The sequence below is a fragment of the Neovison vison genome, chromosome X, assembly GCF_020171115.1.
Source record: "Neovison vison isolate M4711 chromosome X, ASM_NN_V1, whole genome shotgun sequence".
In the NCBI taxonomy this organism is placed as follows: domain Eukaryota; kingdom Metazoa; phylum Chordata; class Mammalia; order Carnivora; family Mustelidae; genus Neogale; species Neogale vison.
This window is the reverse complement of record NC_058105.1, coordinates 6,517,286-6,534,485: the sequence shown is the minus strand read 5'-3', so window position 1 is coordinate 6,534,485 and position 17,200 is coordinate 6,517,286. Positions and strand designations below refer to the sequence as shown.

The 17,200-nt window shown below is 47.2% G+C and overlaps 1 protein-coding gene across 1 annotated transcript; it reads right to left on the bottom strand.

Annotated features, from left to right (window-relative positions):
- Nucleotides 1–10,664: 10,664 nt before the first annotated feature.
- Nucleotides 10,665–16,977, bottom strand: FATE1 (fetal and adult testis expressed 1). The gene is made up of 5 exons (XM_044235541.1): nucleotides 16,872–16,977; nucleotides 16,484–16,611; nucleotides 12,010–12,116; nucleotides 11,524–11,602; nucleotides 10,665–10,796 (listed from the first exon to the last, which is right to left on the bottom strand). Exons 1-5 carry the CDS (start codon nucleotides 16,975–16,977, stop codon nucleotides 10,665–10,667), a joined length of 552 nt encoding a protein of 183 aa, XP_044091476.1.
- Nucleotides 16,978–17,200: the final 223 nt, after the last annotated feature.

Here is a 17,200-nt window from a genome sequence, read left to right as displayed (position 1 = left end):
AAAGATCCTCTGGCTTCTATGTAGAGACTGGATTATATGGGGAGCAAGATCAGAGGCAAAGTGGCTGAAGAAGATGGTGCCAAAGGAGCCCGAAACAAGTGGGCAGTGTGGAGAACTATTCAGGAAGGAGAAAGGACAAGAATTAAAGATGGATGGGGTGTGGGGAGCACTGAAGAACAAGTTTGTGGGATTACACAGAGAGAAAATACAGACTGAGGGAACAAGTCAGAGCTCTGGAGAACGCCAAAGTTTAAGATATGAGCAGAAGAGGAGGTGTCCATAAAACAGACTAAGAAGGAGCAGCCTGAGAGGGAAAAATCCTGAAAAGAAACAGGAGATTACATTCATTCTGCCATGTTTCTTGCCATGGGGTCAGACAGGCTGGGAAAACAGATTCAGAGTAGCTCTTCCCTGCTCAGGCTGGTCTGCATGCCCCACCAGATTTGATCAGAAATGATCAGCACACCCCTCAGGATGCCTATGGCCCCTACCGCTAAAACTCTGCCCCACTCCCCATCACTTCATCCCCCCCATCTACCCGTTCCAGCTTCCAAAGCTGTCACCATGGTGATGGCAGGCACACCATGCTCTGTGGTGAGTGGTAATAACAAGAAGCCTCAGAGCTGCTCGCTTGGTACTCTCTGTGGGACTATGACACTGGGATGTTAATGAGGGTACCTGAGGGATAGAACAAGCATCTCTGAATCCCTGCTTAGACCCTAGAGGTAGCAGGCCATGGAGACAGAAAGTTCCAGGCAATGCAAACAAAGCTGGTACTATTCACACTGATCAGAGTTGGCCTCAGTGGAGCACTGTTCAGTGAATGAATAGCAGGGGTACAGGTGGGACAGTAAAGGGCAAGGCCTTTGCATGGATGGCAGAGACACTAATGTGAGGAGGTTGGACCCAGAATGGAGTAGGGCAGAGGCGGCCAAGCCAACCCAGGGAGGGTAGACCCAATACCAGGCAGAAGACTTTGGGCAGCCTGTCATTGATGGAGATCCAGTGCAGGCCCTGTTCAACACCACTTGAACCTCTTCCTTCCTTACTAATCATCCCTAATAGTTGTGGCCCTCAGCCCACAATAGGGATATCTCTGGGGGCACATGGCAACATTATGGCCTCTCTAAGGTTCTAGCACTGAGACAGATTCCTCTCCCATTATTCCTGCTACCTTTTTGCAAGGAAGAGGCCTTTCTTTCAGTCTGGTCACCCTGCATCTTCCCTGCTACACACAATTATGTTCATCAGAAACTGCCCCCCCCACAAGGCTGCTTGCCAGGGAACAAAGGCAGGCAGCTATCTCCTGGCACTGCACACAGCTAGGCCAGTGGTTCTCACCTGCACTGTCTCCAAGATATTTCATCTAGTCCTAAGGCTTCTATTATCATCATGTTCCAAATTAAGGTCCCAACCCAGGTATCTCTCCCAAGCTGCCTACTCATATCTCCAACTGCCTGGTAGACATCTTCTTTCAGACACCTCAAATATGACATAACTAAAACTAATCTTGACACCCTTACTTACAAATTGGCTTCTTCAAGTTACCCATCTCATATAGGAGAGCTGCCCTCTACACAGTCATCCAAACCAGAAACTTAGATGTCAACCATAATCCCTTATATCCTTTAATCATCACATCCAGATAGCCTCTGTCCTCAATCAGTTTTCCACCAAAAGTGTCAAAGATCTGTCCATCCACTGCCTTGTATACCCAAGGCCCTGGCCTGGTCTCAAGCCTTGACTGTTGCTCTCCAGACATGCTGCAACAGACTCTGACTGCCCCATCCCTCACATGGCTCTTGAATGGAGGGGATTCATAGACACCATCAGGGTTTGCTGGGAGTTAAAGCTCTCAGAGGGAATGAGAGCAGAGAAGGAGGCTGAGGGTAACATTCTCAAGACCTGCATGGACGGGACTGGAGGAGATTATGCTGAGTGAGCTAAGTGAAGCAGAGAAAGTCAATTATCATATGGCTTCACTTACTTGTGGAACATAAAGAATAACATGGAGGACATTAGGAGAAGGAAAGGAAAAATGAATTGGGGGAAATTGGAGGTGGATAAGAAGCATGAGAGACTGTGGACTCTGAAAAACAAACAGGATTTTGGAGGAGAGGGGGTGGGGGTTACATGAGCCTGGTGGTGGGTATTAAGGAGGGTATGGATTGCATGGAGCACTCTGTGTGGTACATAAACAATAAATCTTGGAACATTGGAAAAAATTAAATTAAAGTAAACAAATATACCTGTAAAGGTGACATGTGGCCCAAGGAGCTGAAAGAGTGGAGGAAACTGGTGACCTTAGCAAAAGCATCCTCTTGTCCTCCCCTCTAGCAGCTATTAGTTTGTTCTCTATATTTACAGATTTGATTCTGCTGTTTGTTGGTGGGAAGATAGATAAAATGGGTGAAAGCAGGTGGGAGATGCAGGCTTTCAGCTACAGAATTAATAACTAACAAGGATTAAAAAGATACAGTGTGGGGAATATAGTCAATGGTGTTGTAATGGATTTGCATGATGACAGATGGTAGCTACACTTGTGGTGAGTACAGCATAACATACAGAGAAGTTGGATCACTATGCTGTACACCTAAAACTAATGTAAGATTGTATATCAACTATATTTCAATTTTCTATTTTAAAAAAGGCAGCCTCAAGGAGTGGTGGTAAAAGACATGTTTTGCAGGGTTTCATAATGAGTAGTAGTAGGTGAGGGAAAAAGATACGAATATGTCTAACTCTTTCCAGAAGCTTGACTGAGAGAGAAAGGGGAGAGATAGAGTAGAAACCAGAGAATGTGGGTTTGCAAAAGTTTTTCTGTGTTTCTCATGTTATTCTTCTACTGGAATGAGATAATAATGCAAGTATAAAGTTTCTGAGGAGGTATTCAACATATAATGAAAGTATCTGTGCATTTGACCAACTCCAGTTAAGGCTGGAACTCATGAAGAATGGATAAAATGGGTGGTGAGTCCATGTACCAAAGGAATAAAAGGGGACTTATCAAGAACATGGGCCAGGAGAGAGGGAGCTGACAGTTTAGATGTGCATAGGGGTACAGTAAGAAAGAGCTGAAGGGGCTCACTCATGTAAAACCCCAGCATTCTCAGTGAAATGTCAGGAAGCTTCATCTTCAGAAGACCTAAGGGTACGGACTTTGGAGACCAAAACTTTTGCAGAGCAAAAGGTTTGCAATAGCTGCCACAGAAATGCACAGGGGAATCTGAGCAAGTGTGAGGGCAGGACTAGGCTGAACAAAGAAGATAGCAGACCACGTAATTGGCAAAGAGAAGAGAAATGGGCTAGACCCTAGATGGAATGTGCGACCTTCAAGGAAAGAGGCTTTCAAACAGAGTAAGGCACAATGATTCTGTAAAAAGCCTGACATCAATCATTATATACTTCTGGACCTCTTTCCTCCTCATCCACAAATTGAAGAACAAACCCAAGACTTTTATAGAAAAACCAGCCCTGGCCCAAGGAGTCTCTTGGACCCTGGTTGAAAGAATTCTGAGGACAATTACTTCAGAGATGCTAAGACCAGGGACAAAAGGTACAAGTTAGTCATACACCAAAGATAAGAAGCCAGAACTACTAACTTCCAGTTTGTGGCTCATTCAAATGTTCACTGCTGCCTGGTACTCTTTATTTCACTCATCTAGCCCACACATATTCCCAGAGAACCTGTTGTGCATCAGGTCTTTACTAAGTGTTGAGGTCAAAGAGATGAGTCTGGCAATTCTCTGACCTCAGTGTTGCTCTCAGAAGGGTCCTGCTACTGTAGGGGGGAATAATTTGTCCCTAGACTGAACACTGTTCTGATCCCACTGAAAAAATCTGAAAAGCAAGACTCAAAAGGATAAAACTCTTTCCAAATAAGTTAACTTCATCCCAGAGCAAGACCCAAAAATATTATTTTCAAAATACTTTTAAAAAAAATATACAACATCCAACAAGGTAAAATTCACAATGTGTAGTATTCACTCAAAAATTATCAAACATATTAAAAAATGTCTCCATAATGAAGAGGAAATGATCTATTAATTAAAGAAAACCCAGAACTGATATAAATGTAGAATTACCAGACAAGGGTGTTAAAACAGTTAATATAACAAAGAGAAAAAAGAATCAGAAAAAGAGCAAAGCATCATTGATCTGTGGAACAACTGCAAGTGGCTTAATACTGCAGCTGGTTCCTGGAAAGCACTCCACACATATTGATGGAAGGAAGGAAGGAAGGAATGAAGGAAGGAAGGAAGGAAGGAAGGAAGGAAGGAAGGAAGGAAGGAAACATAGTTTGGAGTTTTAGACCTTGGTGAAGTTCTGAGGAATTTCAGAAGACAGAGCTTAGAAGAGAGAATGGCAATTAGGGAGACACTCCAGTGAATCCTTCCAGGTGACTGGATATCCCAAATTCTTTTATAGTCCTGGCCATCCTGGCCTCATATTCAAGTTAATATCAGCCAGATCTTTTCTACTATGATTGGGAAGGGAATTCTTCCATGACTGACAGCCTGGAGATGCAGGCTTCAAGTCTCAGCCAGAAGCTAGTGCTACAGATATTCAATTCCAGCCATTACAGCAGAGAAAGTCCTAGGCTGTAGGCAGAGAATGGTACCAAGGCGTGAATCATTCACATTATGGGTGGCAGGGCAGAAGGGGCAAGAAGCAGGAAAGCAGGGATGTAGGCAGGCAAGTAGACAGTGACAAGGAGAGCCAAGAAGAAGCTAGAACCTGGGGGTGAAGGGACAGTTTCTCATTCATTGAGTAACACACACTAAATACTAAACCTATATTAACTCATTTAATCCTTATAACAACCTGACATGTATGATGTTATTATTAGCCCCACTGTACAGAATCACATCCAAGCAATCTCAAACAATCTGGTTCCAAAAGCACACTCAGCCACAGGGCGAGCTTGGCAGGTGAACAGAGCCAGGGACTTGGATATGAGTACCAAGAGGAGAGTTAGGTCAGACCTGCACCAAGCACTGCAGGCTCTTGTGGAGCTGAAGCTTCAGTGACCCCGCTAAGTCCCAGAACTAAGGATAGTGTCAGGTACTTATTGAATGGATGAGGGAATCATCTACATGACAAATACCAAACTCTGCATTGGGGCATGCAGATCCCTTCTGGATCTCACCAGACCCATCTTTGTAGCCTCATCTCTTGTGGGACCATCTCATGTTGGAGTTTGGTGAGGTATGGCTATGTCTGGTCCTAGCAGTTCTGAAGTAACCATGGCACCTAAAGGCCAACCAGGTATACACACTGTCAGCCAGTTGGGGCTCAACTCGAAGCTCATGTGCCCAACCCAAGCACTCAATGTCAACTTCCTCTAGGAAAGGCAGCCATCACCCTAGAGGCCCCACCTAACAAGTAGTGCTAATGGCTCTGCTCATGCTCTGCCAATAACAGGGCTGGGAAAATGGTAGGAAATCTAGAGCCAGGCCACCCCAACATTAGCTGCCTCTTATGGCTACAGGCCAACATGGATGGAGCTGACACTTCCTGGTCTAGGGTAAATCTCAGCTGAAGACCAAAATGGAGAGCCTGCCCCTGCCCTATGCCTGGTTATAGAATCTTCCTCAGGCAGAAGCTCCAAAAACTTCATTGCATACTTTCACCCAAACAGCAGAGGGGCTGGGTCCCAAAGCCAGAGAGACCTGCAGTGGGCACTCTACCGCGTCTCTTCTGAAGACGACAGAGTGCATTTGAAGGACTGAAAGCAAAGACTGTAATCCAGTAGGGTTTCTGGGAGAAGCATTACATAACCCCTGCCCTTACCTCCATTACTTCTCATATGCAGAGAGCCATGGAGCTCCAGGTGGCGTATCTGACATGTTTTGAGGCTGGGATATCCAGAAATGCCCTGGCAGGCCAGTGGAGGCAGGGGCAAGTGGTAAGGTCTATAGGCTTCTCCTTCCCTCCCACCAAAGCTTGCCTGGCCAAGCAGCCCCTCAGCCCCTCAGTCTCTATACTCCAAATCTTCTTCAGTCACTCTCCTAGAAGAGAACAAAGACTCAGCTGCCTTGGGCCTAGAATGGCACTCAGTGTCTTCATACTCCTAGAGCCCCCAGGATTTCACTCAGCTACTTTGACAAGAGACAATGGCTCCCCACACAGCCACTTTCCTCCAACTGAGAAAGATGAGTCAAATGAAAGCACATATCAAGACAGGTTCTAGGACCTGCACACTTTCATGGGCTCCAGCTCCTACCCCATGGAGACCATCAGCCCTGGTTACAAGAAGGTGCCAGCCTTTGATCAGTGACTGCCTCAACCCAATGCCAGCCCCTTTCCTTACCAATCAGATGGCTTCAGAGGCAGGGTGTCCCCTGACCACAGTCAGCATCCGTTGGCCCGTCTGTGAAGCCTCCAATCAGAGTCAAGCCCTTGGGGACTCATCAGTGCCTGAAGCCAGAAGTGACCTCCTGGTGTTCCTGTTCCCAGGCCAGTGGGGTCCTTGAACTCCCACACAGCTGGCAGCCTCTCAGTCAGAGAGCTGCGTCACCCTGCCTGGCACCAGCAAGGGGAGGCTGGCAGTGGCCCAGAGGAGCTCATGCCCACGGCTGCTCAAGACCCTGGCCCAGGGTGGCACCCACCCACTGGAGAAGCTGCTGGGCCTGCTGGCTGGATGTGCGACCCTCTCACTATGAGCCCTGTACAGCTCAGGCTGTAAACAGGTGAGGGCTGGATGTTGGGCTGCCTGGCTGTGGAAGCTGCTTACCTGCCCAGACCCAGGAGCCAGCCCCTCCCAAACTCTCTGAGGAATCCTCCCTTACATGCATCGCTCAGGGCTTTGTGTCTGGGGACTCAAAGCTGCCAGCTCACTGCCCCCCATGCACCTGCCTCCCACCTTGGTCACAGTCCCAGCCAGCCTACCTGCCAGATGGCATGCCAGGGAGAACACCTGGGAGAGAAAAGAGGTTCCTGGGGCGGAGCAAGTTTGGAAAGGAAGCCATTCCTTCTTCTCCAGGGCTACCTGGACTTGGCCTCTAAGAGAGGCCATGGCTGGGGAAGTGAAAGAGGGCAAGAACCCTCAGGTGGCAAATACTTAGGTCCTTTTCAAGAGACTAGGTACAAAAAAAAAAAAAAAAACCTCCGTGCACCCCACATCTCTCTCTCCACATGCCCACTTTCTTCTGCTTGGTTTCCCCTCCTGCTAGGAAGCCAACCTGAGACAGAAGAATCAGAATATTGAGTTTCAGCATCTGCATTTGCCAGGGCTGGCAAGGGTTTAGGGGCCAACCCAGTGGGGCAGGCATGACCAGAGGCTTTCTGCTTTCCCCACTTGTCCACACAGCTGGGGAACTGACCCATCTCTCAGTGGGTTGCGTGAGGTGACTTACATGAGATCCCATGCACAAAGGCCGGAACGCATACCGGCACACATATCTGTACAACACCAAGAGGTCACTGCTAGCTGTGTAACATATGTGGCAGTGAGAGTTTACAGGGATGCACACCAAGCTGACCATGGGGGTTAGTTCCATAGTGGGGCTTAACATTATGGAACAAGGGACTTTGTTAGCTACACCTATAATGTTTGCCTTTTTCAGGAGGATATCATCAAGCAGGAATTTGTAATTATTTTTTATATGCAATGTGCTGGCACATAATAGATGCACCAGAGAAATTAGTGGTCAGTATTGGCTTACTTTTATGTCCACTTTTCCACAGTGGACATGCCCTAAAGACCAGGCTTGTATGACCAAGGCAAATCCAGCCCTCAATTCAGGAGGTCAGAATTGCTCTCCAGGGACCCTGGTCAGAGGCCATCCTCCAGGCCTTTATTTCTGCTGCGGAAGACAATGGAAGTTAGTACTTTCGCTTTAGCAGGTCGTGATCCAGCACAGGGACAAACTATGTACCCCTCTAGGGCCAAGCCTAGGCAGCCCATAGGAAGTTTCACAGAGGAGCAATAAACAACACACTGCAGAAGAACCCCTTCCCCCATACCCAAATATGAATGAGTCCCTCCCTCCCCTACCAGCCCATGGGGAAGTTCAAGGCTTCTTGGAAGATGGGTTGCGCTAATGCTGGAGAGCTTGGACAAGGCCAGGGCAGCTTGGCAGGGAACTAGCATCAAGGGGTGAGATGAATTGACAGATGTTATCCAGAAGGCTTGGTAAGCAGTGCCAGCCCCTACAATAGGGTCCTTCGCAGAACTCTGCAGAGGAGCCTGCTGCCTGTCTCCCAGGTCATCATGGAGGCCAGCATGGAGCAGCTTGAGCTCCTTTTCCCTTCTGGAGTCCTCTGTAGATGAAGCAGGCAGGCAGGGCTAGCAAAAGCCAAACAGTCACCCCACAGGGTAAGGTTCTAGGCTAGTGCTCCACCTTAGCTCACCTGGCCCAGGAGGCATTTCTCCAGGGGGTTGCCACACTGTTTGTTTGCAACTCAACTAAATTGCTCCCAAGGGTGAAACTTTGTTTCGCAACACATTTTAAGCTAGTCTTCTTCTGAAAACATGTCCGTGTCTGCTCACACACACACGCACACCCATGTCCCAAAGGGTAGGCCTTGCCCCAACCTGCAGCAGCCTTCTTCCTCTGAGCCTTCTGGCATAGACAGCTGGAACAGAAGAGAGTGTCAGCTTTCAGAGAACTACTCAAGGGCAGCCCTCCTGACATCCTTAAATCCACGTCTCTCCCCTTTGCTTAGCTGGCCTCCTTCCATGTGCTCAAAGGCAGTGGGGACTTTGGGCTTGTGGCTGTTGCCCTTAATAAGTCCCTGCAACTTGGACCCTGGTCTTTCTTAAGGCTATGGGGAAGGAAGAAGAGAGGAGGCCTTCAACAAGTTTCCCCAGCTTTCCTTTTAGTCCTCAGTTGATTCCTGGGCACCAGGGGCCATTTGGAGGGGGCAGGGAGGCTCCAGGTTCCACCCGGGCCTCTTGGCTTTCCCAGCTAGAAGCACTTGTGTCTGGATGTGGCTCCTTCCCCATTCCACAGAGGGCTTTCCTCTGGCTCTCCATTACCCTCTCTACTCTGGGACCACAGAGGGAAGCTCCTAACTGATTCTTCATTAAGTGTTCTTGTCTCCATTTTCAACAGGGCCCAAGCCCCAGTGGCCACATGCATGGCACTCCCTAGGGCTGACAGGAGGTCTCTGAGAATCAAGAGTAGAAGAACCCCTTCATAGTATGGGGGTAACTGAGTACCAGAGAAGGGTGGGGAAGAGACAGAGCATGTTCACATCTCCAGGCTCTGTCTTTCCTTCCTTCTTTCCTTCTTTCCCTGTACAAGTCTCTCTCATCCTCCCTGTCCTTCTACTGTCTCTTTCTCAATCTTTTTGCTTCTGTCTCTTCATGTCTGTCTTTGTCTCTGTCTCTGTCTCTTTCACGTACACACATACAGACACAGACTTACAAACACAATCATGTTTATTTTATATCTAATGACTAACATACCCTCCTATCTTTATATATGGAGAAGTCTTGACAGATTTGGAAGTTCCAATTAACCATAAAAGCCAATGAGAACTTTCTGGGTCCTTGCCCGCCAAGAGATACATATTTATTCATTGGCCACAGGGAAAGGGACAACAGCTCTTCCCAAGGCCTCCTGTAGTCCAGCACATCTGCCCTGTGGTCAGGTCCCAAACAGCAACACTCCAGTTGGCTCAGCCCAAGTCCCACTGCTCCACCTGCTCTGTTTGAGGTTAGCTTCATGGGGCTGTGGACATGGGGGAGTGGGGTTCAAAGTCTCTCCATGTGATCTCCCGTCCAGCCTCCAGAGCTGAGGATGGGCCTTGCTCTCAGTCAGTCTATATGAGACAGGAAGAACCCTAGGCTGGAACACAGGAAAATCCATTCTAGACCTAACCCTGTCCTGGTCTTGCTGGATGACCTTGGACCATGTTCTCCCTCTCCAGGACTCAATTTTGTCCTGGGCAAATGGAAAGGTTTCTGGTGCATTCCAGGTTTCCTCTGATTAAGTCCCTGCAATGCCTGGCCCAGACAAGCTGCTGAAGAACAGCTTACCCACAAGCACTCATTGGCATGATAACAACAGGAAGGACTTTGCCAAGCTGTTCTCATAAAAAGGCTCCCTGCTGGACAGGGGACTTTGGGGAGGAGGGAAGAGAGGGAACCAAGACTCCTGGAGTGGGGCATCAGCCCAGTCCCTGCAACAATGACTTTGTTCAGAGGGGCTGTCTCTACATGAATCCTGGATATAAGAAACTCAACCACCAGGGTTTGCTGCTATCAGTGAACTTTTATTGAGCGCATTTTCTGTGTAGAGCCCTGTACACAAAGTGGAAGAAAACTGGGAAAGCACAGCCAAGCCCCTGCCACAGAGGATGGAACAGAAGGGACGATGAGGGCACAGAGGCAAGGTTCAGCTCTGGGACAGTCACCACGAAGCCCTGATAGGCAAGCAGGAAGCACCTGCCACTGGTGTTACTGTGGAGACGAGATGCCACCCACCTCAGCCTCCAAAGTGGCTACATTTCAGCCCATGCAGACCTTCGGAATGTCACACTTCTTTTACCTCCCAGCAGCTAGGGCCTGCTCCAGGCAAGCGGTGTAACCAGAGTTGGAAAATGGCTCCGATGCTGCTAAGGACTGCTGGGAGATAAAAGGAAGATGGGCAAGGGCAGCCCAGGGAGAAAAGGGAAGAAGAGGAAGGAGAAGCGGGCTCAGGCGGCGTGAAACATCACTGGCGCATCCACAGCCACAGGTTGGCAATGCAGGCCGACACCAGCATGGTGAAGAACAGAGCATCCCTGTGGCGCCAGGTAGCGCCCTGGTCCTCCAGGGCACGCAGCCGGCCGGTGATCACGTGCAGCTGCAGAGACCAAAGGGCTAGTGAAAGATCCTCCTGGGGAAGCCCATGGTTCACCACTGGGGAAAGTATGAACTTAGTACAGGAAGGGGATCTGCCGCCCTTCAGGAGGCCAAAGTGCCTCTGGAAGAGAAGGCAGAGCAACTGAAACAGGGGGCTGGGGTGGGCCAGTGGGACCAAGGGCCAGGCTGTGTATGTTTTCAAGCCCAGCAGCCTTGCCCCCTTGTTGGTGTTCACACAGTTGTCTGGAAGAAGCCAGCCTGTCCCAGCTGTACCGGGGGAGAGGCAGAACAAGACATTTCAGTTCTGGGGCAGGCTGGCATGGTGGCAGCTGCAGCACCAGAGTAAAGGCAAGGCTCCAGGATAGGTGACACTCAGGGGCTGGAGAGGGCCTGTTGTGGTCTCTCCCTGAGAAGATAACCCCTCCCCAAGACCTCTTAGTGCCATTCTCTCTGCACAGATTTCTATCCTCTTCTGTTGCCTCTTCATCCTCCTTTTGACTTCCCCTTTTCCCTTCCCACACATCCCAGGGAGAGAGGCAGGGCTGAGACTGCCATTAAGATGGGACACTAGAGCCTTGAAGACTCGGAGGAAAGGAAGGGGAGCCTGACCTCACCTCCACTGTTAAAGGCTAAGATGACTTCAAAGGGGGTGGTCTCATTGTTGCCAAGGCCCGCCTGCCCCAAGACACCATGATTCTGCTTCTACCCTCCCAGTGGGAGATGCTTACCTGTCTTCTCATGACTTCCATCTCCAATCCATTTAGCTCTTCCAAGCCAATCTCTGCCACCATATCTGCCTCTGGGTCACTGGGAAATAAGAAAAGAAAGAGGTTTGTGAGTTGCTGGTGGTCCCAGGCCAGGTATGGCAGGGACCATAGGAAGGCCATGAGGGCAAGCAGGCAAGGTCAGGAGCTTTTCTAGACAATGACTCTGTCATCCTCAGTCCTTCTTTTTCCAGGTAAGCAGGTCCTGTGGCCTGAGGACTATGAGCTTCCCCAGCCCAGGCTCAGTGTGCTCAGAGGCCCCAAATGGGCAAGAGGCCAGGAGGTTCACGGGTTCTTATGAGGAGACAATAGAGCCCCAACATTCCAAGCATGACCAGCTGCTCACAACGCCTTCCTGGTCAGTCTGCTTGCTAGTCCATCTGGTCCACCCTGGTACCTGCCCAAAGAGCTCCAGCTTTCCTCCTGCAAGATCCCTGGAATCCTTCTTACCGCTCATAATGGAACCTCATGTTCTGGAAGCCACCAGGATACTCCTGAGGGTGAGCATTGCCATGGCCTTGTTCTCTCAACATTCTGGGCAATGGCAGCTGGGGCCCCTAAAGAAATGAATGGTCAGTAAAAGTAGCCAACTCAGTCTCAGCTGAACAGCTGCCCCACACTGCCCAGGACCAATGGTGTACCCTGTCAGGAGTCACATGGTACCTGATCCTCTGGAATCAGAGGACAGGGGTTGGCAGCTTTCAGACCACTAGAAGAACTTGGAAATCCCACAAGTTGGCCAACTGCCACCACTCCACCCATACCATGCTCCTCAGTAGTTTCTAGTCATCCAAGCTATGGGAAAGAAGAGCAGTGACAGGGATCCCTGTGCTCTGCCAGCACTGTCACAAGCAGACAATCAGACATCACCCAAGTCAGAGAGAGAGTGGAAAAGCTCAATTTTAAAGTCAAGGAAATTGAGGTCTGGCAAATGACTACACTTCCAAAGGACATACAGTAAATATTGGAGCTCAGGATAGAACTCTGGCCATTGGGAAACCATAACATTCTTCTCTGGGTGAGCACAGCTATCCCAGTGGTTTTCATTTTCATCCATCTGCTAATGACTGCTTGGAGTGGATGTCTCTGCCCCACAGCTCTGGGGCTAAAATATTTCCTGCTTTGAAGAGCCAATGTAGGCTAAAGGAACAGAATGTGCCAGACACACCTGGGTTCAAATCTCAGCTCCAGGTTTCCAGTGCAAGATGAAAATTTTCACAGACTATTTGGTTTAACACATGCCACATGCCGCCCTCTAAGTCCTTACCAACATCAAGTCATTAAATCCTCTTCATGACCATTCAAAACAGGTATTACTACCATCCCATTTTGAAAGATTAGAAAACGGAGAGAGAGGTCACACTATTTGTCCAAGTCACACAGCTGGTAAGTAGCAGAGCAGTCATTTAAAGCCAGGATAATTTGCTCCAGAGGTTGTGCTTTTAACCATTATCCTAGGATGGCTCTCATATTTGACACCACTTCGCCTTCAGACTCCATTAAAATGAAAGCGAAGTCAGTAAAATGGTATACAACCTGCAAGAAAAAAGGTAACAGGATAGGAGAGGCCACAAATGATGAGAGAGCTCAACGAGACTGTGGCATTCAGAGAATGCTGAGAATAAAGCCAGGGGAAGTGGGCCTTGTGGCTCAGAAGCAAATGGCAAGCAGTAGAGGAGGGAGTCCTCCTCCTGCCAATGTCCAGAGAAGATCCAGACCTGGAAGCTGCAGGGACACTGGGGTGGTCTTGAGGACCCAGTGTGTGGGGGGGGGGGGACAGCAGCCTTGGCTTAAGGTCTGTACATGGAACAGTCATCCAACCCTCTTACCCCACCTGGCTGGCAGCCTTTTCTCCCCAAATTCAAACTTGAGCTAAATGAATGGAGAAGCAGGGGCAGTTGAACCACAGACCAGAGCCCTCTCCACTCTGGCGTTTACCAGTTCCTCCTACACAACCGACTTTGCTGAATTAGAACCTACTGTCTCACAGGCCTCACCAAGACACAGAATTCTGAGTTGTCTCTATTTGCCTCACTTTTAACAAGAAACAGACAACCAAGGCTCACCTGTCACCTGAGAGATATCTGCAGCCCTCCTATGTTCTTAAGAACAATAGTAAATGCAAGGTTGAACCATTTCTATATAAAGGATTTTCATAGAAACTTTACCACCATGTTCCATTTGTTGTAATAACGCAAAATTTCTTTCTTAAAAGTTCACACTGATATTGGTGTGACATTTTCTATGTGAACAGTACTTGACAGTCATGCTACTATTTTATTTTCCTCTTCATCTTCTTCTTATGATACCTCAAAAATAGGTTGAAAATGACAGTGTGTGTCAAGAAAACCCTAGGACTATGAAGGGGAATTTGATTGAGAGTTTCTCCTAGAACAATTTCCACACCATCCCTTTGATTTTCCTACAGATTGGGATCAGAAAGACAAAAAGTTTTTTTGAGATATTTGAGAGCAAATAAGGATAACTAACTGGTGGCTGGGGTTTGTTTGTTTGAAATAACATAGTTTGTTCTTACACATAAATATAACAAGAATTAATGTGACAACATCTGCAAGTCAATGATAGCCTATTGAAGTTGCCCATCATAAGACAGGTCTAACTGTTCAAAACCAGTTGTCTTTTTGCCTTTTTAAAAAAATTTTTTAAGAATTATTTTTATATCTTTATTTAGAACTTTAGAGATATAAAATTTTATATTTTTATTTAGAATTATATGCATTATAAAACATAAGGCTTTTATAGCAATTTGACAGAGATCAAGAAAATCTATGAATTTCAGCAAGTCCTAGCTTCCTTCTACTATTTCAAACAGTGTTATTTTTATTTTCATGTACTTTTCAAGGCACACTACATCCCCCACACCCAAATCAGCAGAACAGTATTATGATTTTTTTTTTTTTTGTCCTTTAATGTTGTGGCTCTCAGGTGGTCAGGGTTCCATTTTGGGGGAGGGTGCTCAAAAGCAAATAATAAATAGAACTGATAAATTTCTTAATTTAAATGTCTAGTTTCTAAATTCATTATAATGACTGTTTCTTTTTAAAGTAGTCCTGTGGTCCTAATAGGTAATTTTAATTAATTCAGAGATTATATCTCTCCATTGCCCCCAAAGATCCCATTCTCCCTCAATCTCATGGGCATGACTGGCTTCCTGGAGCCTGAGCTGTTGGAGTAATTTGACTTGACTTCCACCTTTGGACATAAGAAGCTAATTCAGTATTTTTGGTTTATTTTCATTCTCAGGAGGTCCCTGATCTGGGAGCTCTATTTCTCTTTATTCATTAGCGGTGGAATCATTTGGGCATTTATCATAACTCATTCCCTAGAACAGCCAGGCCTTCCTACTCTCCAACTCTGTTGCCTTTCCCCACTAACCTCTGCAACACTGTAACACCAGGGTGATAGTGGCTAACAGAATCCACAACAGAACTACCAGACTCAAGTGATTCCCTAGAATAGTAAGGTCATCCTCCTCTCCAAAATGACTCCAAAATGACTGCCTTTTCCCAGTACAGTTTGCAGCAATATGGCTGCCATTTTTTTTCCCCCTAGAACATTCCCTCACTCACGGTGAATGTAGCTTAAAGGATTATCTACAGAACAATGGGACTCAGGTGATTTCCTAAAACATTGGGTCTCCCTCCCTTTCCAACCTAGTTGCCTTTTCCCAGTAACCTTTGCAACAGTATAACAGCCTTTTCTCTAAAACTCCCTCAGGCACAGTAAAAGTAGCTTTAAAGGATTGGGTACAGAACTTGAAACTCACATTATTTCTTCCAACTTGGTTATCTTTTCCCAGTAATTTTGCAACCGCATAGCAACCATGTTTCTAAAACTTCCCTTCACCCACCAGTGAATGTACTGTAAGGAATGACTACACAGTGAGAGAACTCATGTGATTCCCCAGAACACTGAGATCTCCCTCTTCTCCAAAATGGCTGCCTTTTCCCAGTATCCTTTGTAACAGTGTACCTGCCATTTTTTTCCTAGAATATTCCTAAACTCATATAAGTATAGTTTAAAAGATTGGCTACAGAACAGTTAGATTCAAGTGATTAGAATTCCTAACAGTCAGGGAGCATAGGAACCTACCTTGCTTTACCTTTGTCCTGGCCCTGAGAAATATATTTTATTTATATATATTTATATTTAATCTATTAGATGAGGCCCATCCACATATCAAGGATTAAGAATGTCCTTTACTTAAAGTCCACAGAGTATAGATGTAACAAAGCTACAAAATACCTTCATAGCAACACCTAAACTAGAAATTGATGGAATACCTGGGAACTATAGGCTACCCACGTGGACAGGTAAACTTGACCTTCACAGTGGTCTAAGCACTGGGGAAGCTGAGGGAAAATTTGAACTTAGACCAGGGACTGTAAGACCGGCCTGGGGACGATGGGGCCTCCCCCAGTGGCTGTAGGCAGATCACTTCTTTCCTGCCCTTCCCTCCTGTGGTTCTCATGGTTCCTACCGAGGCTGATTATTTAATAATTAAATAATTTATATAATTATAATTTATATAGATAAATATTTATATATAAAATATAGCTATAGAGAGAACTATAGATATAGATTTATTTATTTATTTATTTATTTAGGAAAGTGTCATTTCACACACATTAGAGTTTTGTAAAGTGTATATGTAGTCCCCAAGTAATATGTGACTCAGGTGTTTGGGACTCTTAAGGTTGAACTCCCAGCCTACCAAAAGATAGCTGTGACTTCTTATTGGACATCCCTGCCTTCACTGTCTCACTGGTACACAGGAGCTTCCTTCCTTGCCCCCAAGTCAACATCTGGCTTTGTTCAACCTACCATCATCAGGCTAGAGCCCCTACAACCTGTATGCCCAACCCTAACCCAGTTGTTGCATGTTGAGGTCTCCATACAGTACCGCTTTCTTGGGCCGGGTGGCAGTCATACTCCAAGCCGCTTGACGTGCACCAGAGCCAGCAGCCTTTGGATCCAACTTTTGTCGCCGCTGAGAGGTACCCAGGGACTGGGATCCACGTGCCATCATTTCTAGGGAGAAGAAGAGAGGCACCAGGAACACTCATAGAGACTGTGCCAAGGCTTCCTGGGCACAGGATACACCAGAAAAAGGATAGGATACCCAAACTTCTTAGGAATCATTCAACACTCATTCACTGCTGTCCATTGGCAGATCCCAGGCCTCAGTCTGTTCATCTCTTCAAAAGTTTTGCAGCCAAACACACACTTTCTCCATCACACATGCACAGGTATGGACACCCAAGGAAAGGGGCATTACAGGGGCTCCTCACCTGCTATCACCAGGTGCTCTTGGCTTTGCATATAGCTTTCAGGAACCAGCTCTTCAGCCATGGATGTTTCCATCTCCTCCTTGATGCTAGGGGGGCCTCCTGCCATCACAGCCAATTTTTCACTTTAAAGCTATAGCCAAGGATACGCAAGAAACAAGCCCAGAACAGACACTTGGAAAATCAGCTCTGCGAGGGGTAGGTGCTCAAGCAAGATATATCTGGAGATGGGGGTGGAGCTAGACTCCCTCACAGGGCTTAGGTCTTGGACACAGCACCTTGTGTTCCTGCTGTATCTTGTTGGCTGGGTCCACAGCCTTCTCCCCTGCTAC

Coding starts and splice junctions, on each gene's coding strand:
- FATE1 (XM_044235541.1), bottom strand. CDS start 16,977: ATGGCAGGAGGCCCCCCTAGCATCAAGGAGGAGATGGAAACATCCATG. Junction 16,612..16,871: donor AGAGCACCTGGTGATAGCAG/GTGAGGAGCCCC, acceptor TCTTCTCCCTAG/AAATGATGGCACGTGGATCC. Junction 12,117..16,483: donor CCACCCGGCCCAAGAAAGCG/GTACTGTATGGA, acceptor TCATTTCTTTAG/GGGCCCCAGCTGCCATTGCC.